At 39.6% G+C, this 21220-nt stretch overlaps 1 protein-coding gene across 1 annotated transcript in view; it reads left to right on the top strand.

Annotated features, from left to right (window-relative positions):
- The window catches only part of LOC140233829 (voltage-dependent calcium channel subunit alpha-2/delta-3-like), a 33934-nt gene extending 20009 nt beyond the window's left edge, over positions 1-13925 (top strand). Inside the window, exons 15-22 of the mRNA XM_072313921.1 lie at positions 414-642; positions 1825-1980; positions 2505-2713; positions 3385-3586; positions 4445-4655; positions 5345-5483; positions 11963-12125; positions 13712-13925. Of these exons, the coding sequence (XP_072170022.1) occupies positions 414-642; positions 1825-1980; positions 2505-2713; positions 3385-3586; positions 4445-4655; positions 5345-5483; positions 11963-12125; positions 13712-13925 (1523 nt within the window). The remainder of the gene's footprint in view (positions 1-413; positions 643-1824; positions 1981-2504; positions 2714-3384; positions 3587-4444; positions 4656-5344; positions 5484-11962; positions 12126-13711) is intronic.
- The last annotated feature ends 7295 nt before the right edge of the window (positions 13926-21220 follow it).

Here is a 21220-nt window from a genome sequence, read left to right as displayed (position 1 = left end):
AACATAGAAAGAGTTTTCACTGTGCACCCTTTAATGGTAGTGGGTCTTGCCTGATGATCACTGTTTGATGGAATAAGGGAAGTGGAGCTGACAAAACAGGCTCATTTGTGGTGTGATGACTTGTGTCCATTATAAAAAAATTTGCATATCAGAAAATTCAATTGATGGTTTAAGTACATGTACATAGCATGTGCCCAGTATTTATTATTATTATTTCTTAAATTCATTGTTATGCAAGGTATTGTACCATGGATATTTACATGTTAAGGAAATGGAAGGAATACATTGTTTTCTCAAAAGTGCCTCAAAGCTTGAACTAGAAATTGGAACCACTGCACATACATGTGCAGTATGTATGTGGAGAAAAGGAAGCCTTATAACATGAAAGTATATGTTACTGTCATTTCTTCAAGGTTTGATAGACGAGATTGAAGTGTTCTACGATGAGCCCAAATATCCCAAACTCCGGGTTTCCTACAAGTACTCCTCCATAAGATTTGCCCCAAAGTGCTACTGCAATCCAAACGATTTCCTCTTTGATGATGACTTGGCCAAGAAGACAGTTCGGGCACACAAATTCTTCAACGGCAATGAAACAGACCTTGGCTGTACAGAAGGAGGCTACTTTGAAAAGAATACAAGGTAGGAATATCTTTGAATATAAGTACTGTCTAAGCTGTTATTTTCATGTGTAGATATTTTCGTGGATGAGCAGGTCACCGACATTTTCGTTGTTGTTCTCGTGAATTGACACAGAGGCTATTATAGGTGCATTATTAACTTAGCGCATGGCAACGTTTTCACATGTTAAATTCACAGTCCAACAGTCATTCGCGAAATTTGCGAAAATTAAACCCTCACAAAAGTAACAGCTTATACAGTACAATGTACCAATGTCTTTGTATAAATTGGAAGGTGTAATGTACTTTTGTTTGGCGCTGTATAACCAAAGATGTCTTTTTAAATGGTGTAAAATTCATCAGGCTTTCAAATATGGTACATATATATATATATGTATATATATATATCCCTAGTTGGCACCTTAGGGAGACATATTGGGGGGAAGTGTCTTCATTAGGGAGACAACTGGTCATTAAGGAGACAATTTTCGTGTCTCCATTGCGTAAACTGCCATTGAACATGTATATAAAAATTTGCATATAAAACAAATGGAAATGTCTTCCAAATGACCCATCTAGGAGTATATATATGTATATATATATATATATATATATATATATATATATATGTTGTTGTTTTTTGTAAAATGAACACTGGTAGTATATAAGACCTTTTGGTATTCTTGCTCTATAATTCACATTCCACAGCCAGTTCATCTTTGTGCGGCATTGAAAAACAAGACTCACTGCACAAGCTAAAGCATATGATGTTACAATGCATGTATGTTTTGATACCAACAGACGTTATGAAAAGTTATACAATATATAAATCACTTTCACCAGTTGTACCCTTGTCGTTATGTGGAATGTTTGTAGATAATTTGATACTTATGTTTATGAATATCTTCTCAACTGGACTGTGCACTGATTTTATTATACCCCTCAAAATCATCTAAGTTCCTAAAGTCCATAGTTCCAGTGGCTTTTGGGCAACTATTGGTGTAAGGCAGAAATAAGGTGATAGGAGCCTATGTGGGTTAGACATGCATTGACCAGATCTTGCCAGATGACCAGATTATACTCTGGTGAAAGGTGTTAATAAAGAAGTATGCATGCCACGTGATGTACTAATCTACACAAGCAAAGAGCTGTCAAGGGTGAAATTATCAAGTGTTCTACGTGTAAATGTCTGTATCTTCCACAGGGCTGACGTATTGATAACATCACAAATTGAACCCATCTGGAGAGACCGAAACTCACCCCTTCTAAAGGATGTCAAGTGGACATACATTGGGTGCAGGAGTGGAGTGTTTCGTACCTACCCAGGTCATAGGTCAAGACGACCTTATGATCCTACAAAGTGAGTAGATTTGCACATCTCAGCTTGGAGACTTCCATCTGAGCACAACTCAGCACATTCTGGAGTCCTCACTATTAGAAGTTGGCCAAGACATCTAACAAGACATAAAGTTTAAAGCAAAATGTGTCCAAATCCAGTATACCGTAATAAAGTGTTGCATGATGATTATGATGCCCATACGTCACTGAATATACATCAAGAGTATCCGCCCCAAGGAGAAGGAGAAGGCAATGAATTTCACCCCTGGTTCATAATTTTAACTTGTTGAAGACTTATGTCTGTAAGTCTTGAGTATACTCGGGCAAGTGTCTAGGGGAAATGCGTGTTGTAGCCAAATCAGCCCGTCCTCAATGGGTTAAGAAGATATTAAACCTGTGCTGGTATGTGTAATGGATGCTGAATATGTCACAAGATTGCATTCAATCTAATCTTGGAAGGTAAAGAAATATTATCCTCGTTCATAATATGAAAGCTACGCACCTGAGTTTTTTTTTTAAGGCAACTCCTCCTTTCTTTCCCCGTAGACGACCGTGGTTCCACCGTGTCATCGTCAACCCTGATAAGACCACCATCTCGACGGCTTACATGGATGCTGCTGGTGTGGGGAAGATTATCAGTCTCTCCCAGGCTGTCTTTGAGGGTATGGAGAACAAGACTAAGGAAGAGTGTGAGGGGCTGTCAGGAAAACTTCCAGGAGGATGTCAGTGTCATACCAACAGGGACTGCATCTCTGGTGAGAATATCAAATACATGCATTCTCCTCCAATTGAGGGTTTCCATGGAAACAGTAATCTAGAAACTGCAGGGTATATTTTTCATTATCATGCGCTATCATAAAGCTATAATATGTTTAACCATCATCAGATCATTTAGCCCATACCATGTACAAAGTTTCATTTTCTGCATGTTTTAGATTGTGTTAAGTGCTATAATATGTCATCTTTGACAGAGAAAAACAAAAATAGATAATATGTTATGATTTGCCTAAAAGTGAGACTGGCGGCATATCATAGGTATAATCTCACAGAACTTGTAAAACCATCCCTTGTGAATCATTCATTGAAGAAATTATAGACTGTAGTTTGTTATCATGATCAAAATTAGACAAAGAGATACTCACGTCGAGTCACAGACAGCTTGAATTGATACCTAGGACCTCTGTTTCTGTGCTTATACGTATGATGGTGGTTGTAGGTTCAAATGTTAGTAGAAATATTAGTTTGATTTTTTTTTTTTTTAGGCTTGACCACACCTCCTATTAAGTAGTCACCAATTCTGAACAATTTGAAGTCAAGGCAGCGAACTGTGGACGTGTATACCTTGATATCGTCTAAATCACTCTATGGCTTTGACATTATCCTTACCTTGTTGTTAATTTTTTTTTTCCATCTCCCACATGTATAGGGAAATGTTACAAGAGCGAGGCAGCGGGATACACCAAGAATACTCGCTGTGCCTCAGAGCGTGTGGAGGCCGTTACCTCACTAGACATCCTCTATAACGACTTCCATAAGAACGTCTATAACATCATGCATGACAACGACATGCCATACTCCTGTGGTGACTTCTACCGATGCCCAAATGGAGAGCCTGGCTGTCAGACAAGGTAGTCATCACCTTTCCATCAGCATGTGATTTAAAGTGGTACTCTGTGTGTATGTGAAAGGGAAAAGAGTGCAGAGTGTTTGGATGTTATATGTGTGAAATATATTAAAGTATGTGCTTAGTAGTGTTTGTTTTTCATGAATCTATTTATGTATGTTGCCTTTCAAATGTCACCAGTAATTTATGAATGACTTTCATGTAATATTTCTTTGTAGTTATGTTATTGTATATAAGATTTTGTTGTTATAGTATGTAAAGTAATATTGCATGTAATATTGATAGGTATTGTAATTATTGTAAATTACCTCAATTTGGCCTGTGGACTTCTACGGCAGTTGTTTTTCAAACCATTAGTGAATAGATAGATTAATAATGAAATACCTTTCAATTTGATATCCTTAGCTGTAGAGTCAAGTTCTTCTTTTCTATGGTTCACAGAGGCACCTTTCTTTTGCCACCTGTGGTGTAAAGATCAAGAGAGCAATTTACTAAATATGCAATTTTTTGTGCACACGCTATGATAAAGTAGTTTATGATGCCTGGAAATCTTGCACAGGGATTGCCTACATGAACTTTTCATGCAAACTGGATTCCAGGAAAATAAAGTTTGAGATGGTGAGCAGACCAACCCATAAGATACAATTCACTTTAAAAGAAAAAAGAAATTACTCCATCCAAACCAAACTAAGAATCTTCATACCATGAAACTTGCCTTGCAGAATCGGATGTTATTGTCTGGTATGGACCTAACATATTTGCACAATAAATACCATTAATTGCAATGGTGGAAATACACCTTTTCAAAACTCCTAAACTTGAATATCAAAGCAATGCTGTCATTACTCTTTTTTTCTCACAGATGTTATCTCTTTGACAACTATGCCAACCTGGTGACTGACCCCGTCTTCCTTAACATCAGTGATCTGGACACGGCTAAGTACAACAGGGTCTCGCTGGGCAAGAAAGAAGGGGAAATCATGCACGACCTCATTTACAGACACGAGTTCTTCCAGCGGAAAGAACAGATCGATTTCCAGGGAAGCTGCAGTGTGTCTCCAGGGGCTCCCCGGGTGAGTTTACTGTAGTCCAAGTCCAGCTGCTATGTTATGAAGAATTCTCATCAGTAAACAAAGAAATTGAATTAAAAGGCCCCTGCAATCCAAATCTATGTTGACCTCTATTGATGCCCTTTGGTCACTAAATACTCTGTGGAAATATGCATCAATATACAAATGTAAATATGTTTTAAAACATTTTTTCCCTTAATTTTTCTGCATCCTGTGAACCGGCCTCCACCTCTTATAAAAAAAAAATCCAAAAAAAAAAAAAATCCGGAAGATCATATTTACTCATATTCAAGTTGGAACAACATCCTCCTGTAACTCTCAAGTTGAACAGGAGACACAGGCTGTTGTGTTCCAATTACCATTCATTGCTACATCAAACAAATTATACATTTCCATGAACTGCTAATCATGGACCCCATAGCTTTGGTTTCAGATATTGGAAATATAGGAAATATTTATTATATGATTACTTACAAGTCACAATGATCAAAAGATTGCACAAATGTTGTCCTTTTGTGGAGTTGGTGAGAAATAAAATATCAGTGAGGATGACGAAAGTGATATACATGTATATGTTTCTGAATGGTGCATCTGGCATATGGCAAACACAAAGTTCTTGCCTGGCAGTACTTAAAGTGGAGTGCTTATGTACATTAAGGGTTAAATTTATATTTGTCTCTGATATAAACAAGGTCTCCCTTGAGGGTATTGCCAAGACACCAGAAGAGTTGGATAACTTCTACCGGTACAAGGGGCCCATCCCCTCCTTCTCCAACTCTATTGGTTGCATCCAGGATGTGGTTGGTTACCAAGCCAACTTCTCCGCCCTGGGTGAGTGATAATTTACAAATGATTTACATCGTTGAGGGCATTAGTAAGAATTACACACACACAAGGTACCTTTGAAACAGTATCATACATCTTAGGCAATAGCTGAGGGTGTCTTTTGACTGTTGCAAGGTACTGAGTGTGGGTAATTATACTAATACCCCAACAAAATGATGTATATTATTTGTTTCACAAAATGATGAAGGAGACCCTCATCATTTGATCAGTACCACTTACCAGCCCTTGTATTTCTTCAATAGAAAGAATTTCAAATGTAAGCATTTGAAATTCTGGAGCAGCCATTTTCCTAAGTAATCAAAACAATGACATCTTACCTGGTCACCATTGTGACATGAAAGTGCGAATGACAGGTCATTTAAATATACTTTACTTATGATAGGTCATAAGCAAAATTTTGTGTTAGGCAAAATAAATGCCTGGCCACTTGTACTCTGTCAACCAATCATTTGATAAGAGTTTGCTTCATCATTTGTGACCCGCTGCAACAAAAGGATCCGAAAGTCGGGGGAGGACAATTTTCTGAAAATGACATGTCATTATTTCCTTACTCTTCCAATTTAATGCCATATATCACATGACTCATAAAAGTACTTGGTTGCGGAGATATTGATGATTTCATTAGCGCATGTCAAGTGGTTGAGGAAATCAGAGTATCGAGAAAAATGCCTTCCAAGTTTTCCTTCCGACGCTATCAGGATCAAGGGGAAGCAGGACAGTTTTCACCCTTTTACAATAGAAGGTACGCTCCTAGCAACCTCCGCGATGTTCATTCAAGCTGCTTAGTGCCAGCGGTCTACGCACGGCCAATCAATAACCAGGATGCCACGCACTGACCAATGAGATCATTCCCTCGTTGCTAGGGGCGGAGTCTAGCTACGGCGCTAAATCCAAATCTTCGCACACGTATTTACGGCGCTTTGCCATACTTACCCATCCCAATTTTACAATTGCTATTCGTCCCCTCAACGCGAATAGCCACCGGTAATTTCTTTGCATTTTCCCTTTAAGCCCCTGAGAACCGAAGCGGGAAACCCCGCCAGGGGCCTATATAAGCAGCCCTCGCGCTGCGCCCTTCCTCTTTCGTTACCGCGCGACTTCATGAACACCGGTAGAAATCTTAACTGTACTCGATAACTTCAAAGTGTGACTACAAACACGGCCCCTATTATCCCACTTACAAGGATGTCTGACAAACAAAATGAGTCGGCGAAGGCAAAGCCGAACTCAAAAGGAAATCCGGCGAAGGAAAAGCCGAGAGAGAGAAATGAAAACGTAGAAAGTAAGACCCAAAACTCCGCGGCGAAGGGAAAGCCGCCGGAGAAGAACAGCGGCAATGCGGCGGTGCAGTCAGCAAAGAATAAACCACACGAACGCGCAGGCGAGCCCGCAACTCCTATCCCACCCGCCACTGGTTCAGAGAAGAAATCTCCCCGTAGCGTGACATCCCAAACCTCACAGGGAACTAGAGGAAGAAAAAGAAAACCCTCCTCTCAAAAGAAAAACGAAGGGACTCCCGCTAAAATACCTACCACAGGCACAAATACCCTCCCAAACCCGGAAGATGCGGGGGAGTGGCTCATAAAAGCCCTACAGAACATAATTCCGAAAGGAATAATCCCCATCGAGACTGCCTCCGCTGTAGCGGGTAAGGAAACGAGGCAGCCACGCTCCTCGGGAGGGGTATCGACCTTCCCCGACCCAGATCCACTAGACGTAACTGGCGAGGAAAACTACGATTCGAGCCTAGGTAGACCCTCCCGATCCCATATTCGCACTAGCTATTACACGCAGTCGCGATCTCGGGCAGCCCGCGAAAACAATCCTAGTGGAGAACGTCGAGAGAAGGACAGAGACGCAGAAATTTCAATCATGGGAGAGTCTGATTCAGATCTCGATTACCATCGGCCACGCATTTCTAGCCGCGCCAGAAATTGGAGAGATTGCTCTATTAGCTCATTCTCGGAATCGGGAAATAGTGTTAACACAGCCCGCTACGCTTTGGTGAAGGGAAATCACGACCCAGAGAACGAACTAGCGGACTCTGTATCAGAAAGTGAACCTATTAACTCCGTTGCGGCGGCACGCACCGCTCGCTTGACATCCCGTACCAGTGCTGCGCCCGATGACAACGATGACACAACGTCTGCAGCGTACATTCTGACCAAATACTGCCCTCAGCTGGCCGCCAGCGAGCAGGCAAAAGAAACAGAGAAGTCGATCTTCCGTATACATTCTACACTCGGGGACACACAAAACGCGAAGAAAAGCGCAGTTAAGATGGATGCCCCGTATAAAGACTGCTTCAAAAAGCTAGACCAACAGCGTACACAAATGAAAATATGCTCGAAAGAAGTAAATCAAAACTTTCGAATCGCGGAAGACGACTACGAAAAGTTTCTCACTACCCCGTCAGTCCCAGACGTAGCTTTTCGCGTTGGCGATGCGAGTGTGAAAAAGCAGGGCAATCCGAATAGCCTGCGATCACGCAACTTCCGAAATAGCGAATGGCATCTGTCAGCCATCGATGCTTCAGCTAGAGCGTCAATGCGACTTGCGATATACCAAGGTTACCTCACAACCGCCTTCCTAGAAGCGGAAGGACTTGGCGTCGAAGAACAAGACAAAGAAAAAATCGGGGACATGCTATCAAAGGTGGCAGACATCCAGTACGAACAGGCAACACGTACTGCCCTCCTTTGCACACGGCTACGACGGGAGAAGGTGATAGAGGGTCTGCAATTAGACAGAGATGCAGCAAAAGCCCTCATGAAAGTCGAGACCGAGGGAAAGGACCTGTTCAGTGGTAAGTTCCAGTCCATCCTCGATGAGAATATCACCGCTAGCACTACAGCCGATAAGACGATATACAAGTTGTCTAGACCTACATACAAGCCTACTAGGCCCTTCAGCAGTACTGGTAGACATCAGGCAAACTTCTCGAACCAAGACAGAGTGCCAGCCTACCGCCGTCAGTATCGGCGTGATGCCCCCTACACGGGCAGACAGAGTAGACCCACTACTAGCACTAGTAATCCACAGGACAATTTTCGTGGCCAAAGGGCTACATGGCATGGAGGCAAAGGTGACAAAAGACCTCAACCCTTCTTCTCACAAAGTGTGCACAAGAGTGCAAGGGGATCACGAGACCCTAGACCACAATTCTGACTATCTAGACCCAGATCTGCTCCAAATCAACAATCAAATACCAGTCGGGGGGAGACTACAGTGGTTCGGAAAAGAATGGGAAGACATCTCTCAAGACAAATGGGCCATAGCTATTGTCCAGACAGGCTACGCCCCTCGGCTAATCACTCCCGCAGAACAGATAAAGATCTACCAGAAAACTCCCCTACCCAAAGACCCAGAAAAAAGAACAGCTCTCCTTCAGGAAATAGACACCCTACTGCAAAAACAAGTAATAGACGAGGTAACACGAGACTCCCCATTAATCCTATCTCCAGTGTTCCTCGCCCCAAAACGATCGGGGGGATTTCGGATGGTACTGAACCTAAAAAAGTTGAACAAATTTCTATCCAACCAAACCTTCAAAATGGAAACCCTATCCACAATCCTCCCAACTGTAAAACCCACAGACCTCGCAGTTACGATAGATCTGAAAGACGCCTACTATCACATTCCTATCGACCACGACAGCCAACGCTTGCTAGGATTCTCAGTAAACAACAGGTACTTCCAATTCAAAGCCCTACCATTCGGACTAAAATCGGCGCCAAGAATTTTTACAAGATTAATCAGGATCCTAGCAGGAGAACTCAGAAGAAGAGGAGTCACTCTTTTCTGCTACCTAGACGATTGGCTCATTTTGGCCCCATCCCACGAGATAATCACTGCCCACCTGAAAATGACAATAGACCTAGCCACCCATCTGGGATTCATAATCAACTTGAGAAAGTCGAACACTACACCAACAACAGACCCAGAGTTCTTTGGGGCCAAACTGTCCATACCCCGGCTAGTAGCCTACCCAGTGGAACACAGAGTAGAGAGAGTAATGACAATAGGGAAGAAACTACTGTCGACAACAACGTCGAAGGCAAGACTGTGGCTAACCTTCTTAGGACTCTTGTCGAGTCTGGTAGACGTGGTACATATGTGCAGGATGCTAATGCGACCCATCCAACTTCACCTGCTGAAACATTACCGACCCAGATATCATCCCCTCGACAAACTAGTCCCTCTATCACCAGAGGTCGCAACTGCAATACAGAGGTGGATAAATTCTTGTGTACTACACAAAGGAAAACCAACGAGGAACCCCTCCCCCTCTTTGACAATAACTACAGATGCATCTCTCCAGGGCTGGGGAGCTCACATCTCAGACAAGAAAATTTCGGGATGTTGGGGGAGAGAAGAAGCAAAGCTGCACATAAACGTACTGGAAATGAAAGCAGTCCAGCTGGCACTGAGAGAATTCCAAACACAAATAACGAGCAGATGCATACTGATAAAGTCAGACAACATGACAGTAGTATCGTACATAAACAGGCAAGGGGGCACAAGATCCCCAACCCTCTGCCGCCTGACAGTGCAGATCTTAGAATGGTGTCTAAAACACAACATCTCTCTGAAAGCATGCCACATACCCGGGAAGGAGAACTACATAGCAGATTTTCTATCCCGCGGGAAGTATCTCCTCAACGAATGGCAACTCAATCGGGAAATAGCGCACAGAGTAATCGATATAACGCAGTCTCAGATCGACCTGTTTGCATCCTCTCTAAACAAACAACTTCCCATATATTGCACGAAACATCACGACCCACAAGCCTTTGCAATAGACTCACTCTCAATGTCGTGGAAAGGGATGTTAGGCTACGCCTTCCCACCATTCTCAATGATCCCGAAAGTGCTCGAGAAGGTAATAACGGACAACGCAACAATCTTCCTTATTGCCCCATGGTGGCCTCGAAGACCATGGTTCCCACGTCTGACGAAACTGCTCGTAGACATCCCCAGAACGCTCCCAGCAAAGAAAGACCTACTGAAACAACCAGGTACACAAACGTATTACCCGAATCCCGGGAAGCAGCATCATGGGCCCTCTTTAAGGGCATATCTCTAGAAGAAATCCTGCAAGCAGCATACTGGGCTACCCCAAACACATTTATCTCTTACTACCTTTCTGATGTAATAAGCCAAGGGACAGAATTTGCTAAAGCAGTGTTATCGTGCCCCTCTCGGGTCTAACGCGGACTTGAAAGACAAGAAATGGTAGGTGAAACCAGTAGTAACGAAAATTTGTCAGTGGTGTATTGCCTACCCTCCTCCTATAAATATCCGTTGGAATCTAGCAATTGTAAAATTGGGATGGGTAAGTATGGCAAAGCGCCGTAAATCAGAATACTCAGAAGTGAGTATCTTATTTACTAGCGTAGCCATACTTACCCATGAACCCTCCCTCCTCCCCGGTGGCAATTTCACCACTTGGTTAAGGGGTACGAAAGAGGAAGGGCGCAGCGCGAGGGCTGCTTATATAGGCCCCTGGCGGGGTTTCCCGCTTCGGTTCTCAGGGGCTTAAAGGGAAAATGCAAAGAAATTACCGGTGGCTATTCGCGTTGAGGGGACGAATAGCAATTGTAAAATTGGGATGGGTAAGTATGGCTACGCTAGTAAATAAGATACTCACTTCTGAGTATTCTGTTCTGTTCCATTGAAAGTTGGAAAATCATGGCCCAGAAAAATGCTATTTTCTTGCCTTTCCTTTGATCATTTAGCTTCAAAATTTTGGCAGATGATAGAAGATACATTAGACTACAAAATTGTGTCGAAAACAAAAATCCTAACGTTTTGACGGATTTTGATGATCTGACTTCAAACTCGATTTTCTCGGCTCACCCGTCAGCGATTTTTAGGATCCTTTTGTTGTAGCGGGTCACATTTTATTCATATCATTCATATGCCATGTCTGTTTCTTGCTCATCTGATACAACTAGAGATATTCTAGTTCTCTCTTGATATGAATGCATCATAGATACCCAGCAACACTTTCAGAAACCAGTGTAGGCTATACGACTTATGCAAAATTGATGTTGTAGACCATGCACCATACAAGACTGCGTAAACATAGTTATCACGATCCATACAGACCACTAGCATGCCTTGCTAGTCTTCACACACAACACATGTCTCACATACATACTCTGATGATGATATTTGGATATATTCATCTTGTTCATGTCTTTCTGTGTCTTTCAATGTCTTCTGTTGCATAGTACACATGTTTTCTCTGAAAGTTTTGTTGTTGCTCCTCTCTGGAATGTCTAAAAGTTTTGTTCTAACGTGAATGAAAACATCTGCTATCAATATTTCGTAATTTACATTTGTAGCTGTGCAAGTGAATCTCGAAGGTTATCCATTTGTTTGGTGTGTTTTTTTTTTCAATAGAAAATAAGTGACGATTGCAATGATGTATTTGTTATTGCATGTGGTCTGACTTGCAGGATCTACAGGGATGATAACAGGAAACATCTCAGGTCCCTGTAAGTCTGGCTTCTACTATCTGACTGCTCTGCCCAAAACCAATCTCTTCCTTCTGGTTGTGGAAAACTGGCGAAATGCCAAGGAAACTCTCTACTTCAACTTCAACTGCAGAATCACAAACAGGTGAGACATTCACTGTTCGTGATGTTAATGGTGGAGTGTGCATTACTTTTAGCAAGTCAAATTTATGGACACTGGTAAGTATCAATCATTTGTATTGGATATTTCTGCTCAGAGCTGGGCTACCTGTTTTGTATTTAGTACAAAAAAGAAATACTAATTAAGACTTTTCTGTCAAGTTCATTAATGCAATCTGAAATTTTCTTGTGCCTTTCAGTAACAACTGAATAATTGAGGAATTCATAGAGGAATATAACAAAGTCATTACATTTCTTAGAATTTTTTATAAACGTTCATGTGGTCAGGATGATCTTTTTTAACCTGTGAAACAGACCAATGAGGACAACACCACTAAACCTATAAGGCATTGTGTACGACACACCGGTTAAAAAACATAGACATCACTAAACCTTTACGGCATTGAGTAATCCATAGAGGAACAACTAAGTCATTACATTTTTGAGAATTTTTATAAACGTTCATGTGGTCAGGATAATCTTTTAACCTGTGAAAGAAAGAAGAGTGCTGACAACACCAGTAAACTTATAGGGCATATCCTCTTACCCATAGTACATATTTGACCCGCTACAACAAAAGGATCCGAAAGTCGGGGGAGGACAATTTTCTGAAAATGGCATGACATTATTTCCTTAGTCTTCTAGTTTAATTTCATATATAGCACAACTCATAAAAGTACTCAGTTGCGGAGATATTGATGATTTTATTAGTGCATGTCAAGTGGTTAAGGAAATCAGAGTTACGAGAAAAACGTCTTAAAAGTTCCCCTTCTGACGCTATCATGATCAAGGGGAGGCAAGACAGTTTTCACCACTTGACAATAGCAGGCATGCTCCTAACGACCTCCGTGATGTTCATTCAAGCTTTCAATAGCGCCAGCGGTCTACGCACGACCAATTAGTGATCAGGATGCCACGCACTGACCAATAAGATCATTCCCTTGTTGCTAGAGGCGGAGTCTAGCTGCGGCGCTAAATCCAAATCTTTGCACACGTTTCGTTTACGTTGAAAGTCGGAAAATCATGGCCCAGAAAAAAAAATGCTGATTTCTTGCCTTTCCTTTGATCATTTAGCTTCGAAATTTTGGCAAACGATAGACAAAACATTAGACTATAAAATTATGCCGAAACAGAAATCCGATTCAAATTCATTAAATTCTTCCGTCGAGATGTTTTCATTGTTACCTTTGACTTTGTGGTAGAAAGTATGACCCTACTAAGGGTTATTTCTTTTCAATGCAAAACGTGGGCCATGATACCATTTGTGATCCTGCATCACAAAAACAACAAAAAGTTGCCAGAAATGCAATTTTAGTTTAGGACAGATTCTGAAAAGCAGACTCTAAGCTTTAAAGTGATGTATAACTCAATTCAAATTTATTTACGTTGATGTGGGGCAATTTGTCAATCAGTTGCAAAGAAATCCGATTGTTGTGACCAGTTTTGATGATGCAACTTCAAACTTGATTTTCTCGGCTCAGCCGTCAGCGACTTTAGGATCCTTTTGTTGTAGCAGGTCACACATACAAGAAACAAGGATATTGATCAAAACCTTTTCTCCTGTCTTTGTAGGGTGTCAGCCACTGGGGCCTTTCGCATCATCAACGGCACCTGTGCGCACACAGATGACAAGATCCCCCTGGTCAGTCAGAACAAGTGTGCCATCATACGTGATGTCACTATCCCCTGTGAATTCAATGTGGCGCCCCCAATTCAGATCAGCACATTCTCTTCCCTCATGATACTTGTCTTTATCCAGCTACTATTCTGCAGTGTTCTACACTAGTGTTCTACACTAGTGTTCTACACTAGACAAGTTTTGTCTGTGTAGTGCGCTTAGGCCAAAAAAAAAAATTGTTGCATTGGCGTAACCCGCCCGACCCTAAAAATTCCGCCGACCCCATGTTTTTTTATTTTTTATTTTTTTTTGCTATCGATATCAAATATCTTGTTGATTGCGATCGCGATCGCACAAACCCGGAAGTGGAAACGGCTCTGGGGATATCGGATGTACGAGGGAGAGATCTAGCGCCTCGCATAAGCCTTCCTTGATCAGTACGTCATCTGTTTCCAACACGGACATGTACTCTAACAAGATTTATTCAGTGTATACGTAGCATTCAGACTGCGATGTATTGTGCACAGTTTTGCCATAGGTTTCTTGTGTGGAGAACTTACACGAATCTGTATATGTGGGACTGTAATAGAGATCGCCGTGTGCGATGAAAAGATCGTACATATGGGTCAATTTGCATCTATCTTATCTAAGTCAAAATAGTAAAATATGAAGTGAAAACATTCAGGATAGGGATTTCAACATCTTTAAATTCTGTGAAGGGGTATAATTCCAGTAATATCGGCCTCATAAATGATTTGTAGAATAGATGAACACAGCACATTCGGTGCAGCAGTTGTAACTGTTTACTGAGCTGAGCACGAGTTTTACACGTAAAATGCAGGTAGCAAAAAAAAAAAAAAAAAAAAAAAAAAAAAATCCGCCCGACCGACCCTATTTGAAAATCTCATGTTACGCCAATGCAACAATTTTTTTTTTTGGCCTTACAGAAGTGTAAGATTATTTGACTGATTTGTGTGCAATTGTTTGCTGCTTTCTGTATGGCTAATTAATCATTATTAAAAAAAAACTACAAAAGTTTTAAAACATGTAGGAAATGTCTGTTTGACAAAAAAAAAAAAAAGATGATAATTTTCAGCAAATAGGGAATATATTCTTGATATCAGGACCAGTGAATGTTTGTCTAGTGTTAAAGGTTCTTTAATTATGCAATAGTTTTTACAGCAATGGTCAATGTACCAGATTGTTTTTCAAGTGCATGCTTTGCTCCTTCTCTTTCTTTCTCTTTGTCTCATACTTGTCAGATTTATTGATACGTTTTGGCTTGCACTTATTTTCGCATTGAGGTGAACTTTGAAAATTAGCCTGCATTTTGTTGTGCCATAGGATTACAGGGTTGTAGGCAGTAGACTTATAAACACATAACAATTTTCAAATGTCTGTAAATATGTTGGCAGAAACAATCATAGGGAACAGAACTATATATTGATACTGAAATTTAATTTGTAGAAATGTGTGAGAATTAGATGTTCATACAACTTGCAGAAATAGAAGAGTGAAAACTGATAAATGAGCTGAATTGTTTGTGTATGTGACATTTGTATTTAGTTGCTCAATTTGATATGAAGCTGGAAAGAATGATGGACCAATGTTGAACAGTGTTCTTGTGTACCCTTTAACATTACTAGCATAACTTTTGATGGGATGTCAGTGTTTGCATGATGCCTTGGTATGCTATTTTCAGACAATATCTGCCTATGATCGAAGTATGCCTAGTTACTATTTTGCCACTGTATTCACAATTGCGTAACTGACTTTGTCAAGTTCCTAAAGGTTGTATATGCTGTACTTGTGTTGAATACTTAAGTGTACAATATTCATATTTCTTATCTTTAAAATATGACTTTTAAACCTTGAAATGAAAAGGTGAGGGGTACTGAAGAAAAGCATAGTGGTTGAATTTGCAAGCAAGAAACACATTTACGAAATAAGAAAGAAAGAGTTATCCATTTTCAAGAGACAAAGTTAGCAGTCCTACACCTTGACAATGACATTTTTGTCCCCGGAGGTAAGCCATTCATTTCAGGAATGTTTGTCAACTTTGCAAAATTCATGAAAAAAAGAAACACTGCAAAGTATACCACATGTACAGTATCTTGTTTCACTGTTGATGAACATATTACAAGTGTACTATGAGGATGAACACACTGATATTCTTCTAAAAAGTACAGGCAGAGTTGATGTTTTTCGTCATAGAGTGATTGTGACATGAAAGAGCTAAACATAAAGAAGCATGAAGATGTACATATATTTATGTCATGCAATAGTTTTGTATTTAGAATGTGTAAGTATTATAGTTTAATGGGATGAGCGAGTACATGGAGGGTAGGTGAGTTGTCACAACTTCTCTTCACATTGTGTACTACATTGCAAGTTGTTGTGTTTATTTGTTTGTTTGTTTGTTTGCTTTTTGTGTGTGTGAAACTTAGAATCAGTCTGTTTATGCCGTCAGCTTACCAGAAGTCTGTGGCCGTCCAGTCTAAACACTTAGTGTACCGCTATCCATTTGTATGATTGGTGTACAGCTATGACCAGAAGGTTCTTTCATATTGACTGTGTCTTGATTGAAGGCTAATTATCAGTGTTTTAAACTAAACGCCACTAAACACAAAAAAGCAACAACAGCAATTAATCCATTCCTCTTGCAATTCTCAGAGAACCTTCAAAGTTTTCAAAGAAGATTTTTTTTTGCCAGTTGACAAAAACCCAACAGGTTGGTAATCTGCCTGTGCCAAAGCAGTCAAGCAGTACGTGTTTCCTCTTTCCACTTTCAACTGCATGTGCCATGAAACAATGCAAAATATCGATTAGACATGTGATATGAATAGAGGGTGTGCTGTTGGTTCACAGATTCTTTCCATAAACACTGTAAAGCCGGAAGGGAATCAGGGAAAATCAAAATCTAGGGAGCCCGAGATCAATCTTGATTGCCATGTACGTCTTCATATAAGTTTTATAGCAAAACAAGTGCACCACTACATCAGAAAAGGGTAAATTAGATAGAAATACACGGTTTCTGGTAATTATAACAGAAATAAACATGAATTCTGACAGTCTTGCCATCATTTTGCAAACCTGGTATACCAAATTCCTGTATACAAGTTGATGCCATTGGAACATTGGAACCTGGTATACCAGGTCCCCATAAGGAACAGGTTATTGTGTCTTTACAAGTTTGTCTATAGGTTCCCACAAAGGAATGGGTTAATTGTGTCTTGACAAGTTGTCTATATTCTTGCCACACTGACAGTATTGGGTAGGCCTAATTAACAGATAAGGTCTAGATTGCACTGATTATACAGAAGATTGGTAATACGTAATGTATTAACATTTCATATAACAAGTCCTTTGCTTGATGTCCAAACCACAAAGTCTTGATGATATGCATTGGTTTTCCTCAAGTTCAAAATGAAAGCTATCACTAGGGGTCAAAATCTCATGATGACAAGTCTTCACACTTTGTTGTGCTTTTCTCGCTTTATGTTTTCATGTTTTCAATTATCCTGTGTATACAGTACCATCTTTCATGGTTACTGCCCAAAATATCCCTTACATATCCCACAGTTTCTACTTTTGTGCAAAACTTAATATGTTTATAGTAAAGTACACTCCAGTCGTGCAGTTGATCTGTGCTGTGAAGTAAGCTGAAATAGCGCCCTCTAGTGACTGGTGTACTCAGTAACTCATTTCAGGACTGCAACTCGTGTTATTCATACTGGGCGATTCCTGCTGAAGGAAGATGCAATAATGATATGTGCAGCTGACGAACAATCTATTTTGGCAGACAGTTTGTACACAAAAATGTCTCACCTACATTTTTGGAGGTAAAAGTGAGAAAGTAAAATGTTGAGCCAAGAATAATCCGAAGAAGAATTGTGTCCCGTGTGTACCAGAGGTGTGTAGTTTACAAAATGCAGTAGCACAATTTCCTAAGGATGGTATAAGAACATTCTTACAAGAACGTTCAGATTAAGTAGGTCCCTAACAGTAGGGACCACACTCGCATCCAAGAAAGAATACATTGTGCATTATGAAAGCATCCACCACTACTTGTTCTACCACATTTGAAACCTTCAAAGAATAATTATGTGTAGCACATTACTGAGATCAAAGTATACACTTAGTACAAGTATTGTGTTTTCACAACAGTGTGTGCAAATTTAACTTACAGAAATTAAATCAAGACCTTGTCAAATATTATAGCTTCCTTCGTGATAAAATTGATTGATTTGTGCAATATTTCTAAACCTTTCTGTCGGGGACATAAACTTCAATTTCAGCTGTTCATTTTCCATTGTATAGGAAATCAGACCTTTCCCTATGACTGTAATTTCATTTTCTAGGTACTAACTTTTTACCCATCTGGCTCCATGGTTGTATCATATGGAATACTGCTATTGTTGTTGCTGATTTATATTTGCTAAAGGAGAATACTTCATCATGATTATGCTGTTTAGATCAGTGTAAGTAACATTGTGAGTTAGATGGTTCTTCCTTAAATTCCGTGGAGTATTCACAACTTCTTGCCAAATTTTTGGAGAGTATTCATTAGAATCATGCTTGTTAAAGTGGTGTGTTTTTCTGTCAGATGGCCATAAATTCAGAGCAAATTGTTGTCATTTCCTGCTTTTAAATGAAAGATTTCACCATCTTTGAAGGAAATGTTCTAGAGTATTTTGGACAATTGCAATTACTTGATATTGTTATAGTAAGAGAAAAAGGGGAAAAAATGATATCTAACAATTCCTTTCGTACAAGGTGATCAGTGTTGCTAGAGCCTTGCAGTTTGTTACAAGGTGTACAACTTTGATGTGTTGCAGTGAATTGGGAGCCTATGAAGATGTGCCTAGCTCCAAAGTTTTTGTAGATTTAATCTTTGCCGTATATTTATAGAACATGCTTTCTATTTCATCAGAGTGAATTTTACGAAGATAAGTTGTATGTATTGAAGCAGGTGTTCACTTGATATACTTATACTTTGTATGCTCTTACTGGATGCACTGGATTGTTGATTACACTTTAATTTATTTTTTTTTTTTGTCAGTTTATCTATGTCTTGCAGTATTTTGTTTTGTCAGATTAGAAAATTGTTTTGTAAGATTTATTGAGTAGCGAGTACTTCACAGTCTCACTTTGCAGGGTATAAATCTAACATATTTTTGATTTGATCAATACATTACTGGCTGCTACTTCACCAACTCCAGATGAAATTTGCTACAGCTGACAAGACTTGGATAAGAATACTCTAACATTTCACAGGAAGGACTTATCAAAAACAATTTCAGGTTGGAGTGTTGCAGTGATGATTCAGTGGAAACGTTGGCGGTTAATACACCACATTCTGGAGGAGAAATGAAAGAATGAAATAAAGTGTGTGAGCAGTAATTTGATTCCTGATAAAGATACATGGCCAGACATCTCTCAGTCACGCCAAATGTGATATAATCTAGTCACGTTCGCAATGTTATAAACAAGATTAGTAAATGAATGAACAGCTTGCCCTTCAATGAACCATAATGTGTAGGAAGAAAACTACCCCCAAATTCAATTCCCTGCTGTTATTATACTGGTACCAGTCACATGTTTGCCCTCCTGCATTTTATCAACACAGGAGGAAGTGATAATTATCACTAGTCTTTAGTTCAGAGTTCTAAATTCAGTGTCCCGCAGAAACCTCATGAAACTTTTTCCAGTAAAGATGTGGTTAATGTGGAGGTGATTATGGAATCTTGTCATAATTGGCAAAAAAAAAAAAAAAATGAATGCTGTGGATGGCAATTAAAGGACAAGTTCACCTTCATCGACATGTGGGTGGAGTGAATGCAGCTATATTAGTAGAACACATCAGTGAGAGTTTGAGGAAAATCGGACAATCCGTTCAAAAGTTATGAATTCTTAAAGTGTCTGCTCAGTCACAGCTGGATGAGAAGACCACTATAGCTTGTGAAGTCATGTGCACAATGATATAAAGAAAGAATAAAGAAAATTCAACATATTTTCATTTTTCTCGCATAACAAAAGAACACAACTTCTCTCTTTCAGAAGGCAGGGGGAATAATATTACCCATAACATACATCAGTGACAAGCCAAAGAAATGTGCACTTTATTCAAAGTGTGAAGTTTTGTGAAATTCTCTTTTTATTTTGCTTATATCGTTGTACGCTCGTGACATCATACACTGTAGTAGTATTCTCATCCAGCAGTGACTGCGAAGATACTTTAAAAATTCACAACTTTTGAACAGATTGTCCAATTTTCCCCAAACTTTCACTGATGTGCTCTATTAGTATTGTTGCCTTCACTCAATCCACATATATATCAAGGTGGACTTGTTCTTTAAGGCAATACAACTGAATTTCACGACAGTGCATGGCAGACATTTCTGCCTTCTATATTGTAAGGTAAATAAAACTCTACAATTCATTTGTGACTGACTGTTTACTTTTGAAGCCTGCAACCTTCATTTGGAAAACCCAATTGTTACATTCAAGTAATTGTGAAATCAGGGCGATACAAAGAGGCTAAAACCTTAAAGGCACAATTTACCATTTGCAGATGAAAGCATCAGTGCTATAAAATAGTTCTAAAATGTGAGTTAGGGATAGAAACAACCACTGTCAAAATTTGAATCCGTATAATCGCTGTTAAGTGTTGTTAAATACACAAAATGTGAACAATAGTTATAATAAAAAAATTTCCAGACTAAACCGTATACAGTTACGGTTTATTGAGAAAAACCCTGATATCTCCTTATATTTTAGGTTTTATTGCAAATATTTTATATGGTAGGATGTTTTATGATACAACAGACCTACACATATGCATCAAATATGATATCGTGAAAATTTTTGAAATCACTGCTCCCAAAGGTAAACTGGACCTTTAATTGAAGCCTACATTTATCAATTTCTGAAGTCTACAATGGCTTGCATGCTACCCCCAGCAACATAGTTACAGAACAAATTCATTCTTGTTGACATTTTTTGTTTGTTTGTTTGTTTGTTTGTTTGTTTGTTTGTTTGTTTGTTTGCTTGTTTGTTTGTTTTGAAGAGGAAAATTATCATTAGGTATACAATTTGACAGAAAGATAAAGTCCCTGCATGAGATATTGCTATGGGGACTGATGCATCCGGGTGCAATGATCTCAAGCAGTGAAAGAAAAAGTTTCTAATGACAATTAGATATATCATTGTTGTAAAGCACCTTCGGAGATAATGAATACAGTTTCTCATTACGCATTTCAAAAAGAGGTGCCCTCATCAATATAAACATGATGATACAATGCCCATGACCTTGATGATGCTATGTTTCAATATTGCACGGTTTGATTGTATTTTTTTCTGCTCTTTTTGGCTTACACCTTGTTTGTTATCATCGTTCTTTGCTATCATTTTAGAATGACGTTACTGTACTTTTACCAAAGATAAGTATGTTGGAACACTGG

This window comes from Diadema setosum, chromosome 10 (assembly GCF_964275005.1).
Source record: "Diadema setosum chromosome 10, eeDiaSeto1, whole genome shotgun sequence".
Taxonomy (NCBI): Eukaryota; Metazoa; Echinodermata; class Echinoidea; order Diadematoida; family Diadematidae; genus Diadema; species Diadema setosum.
This window is presented reverse-complemented; position numbering and strand designations above follow the sequence as displayed.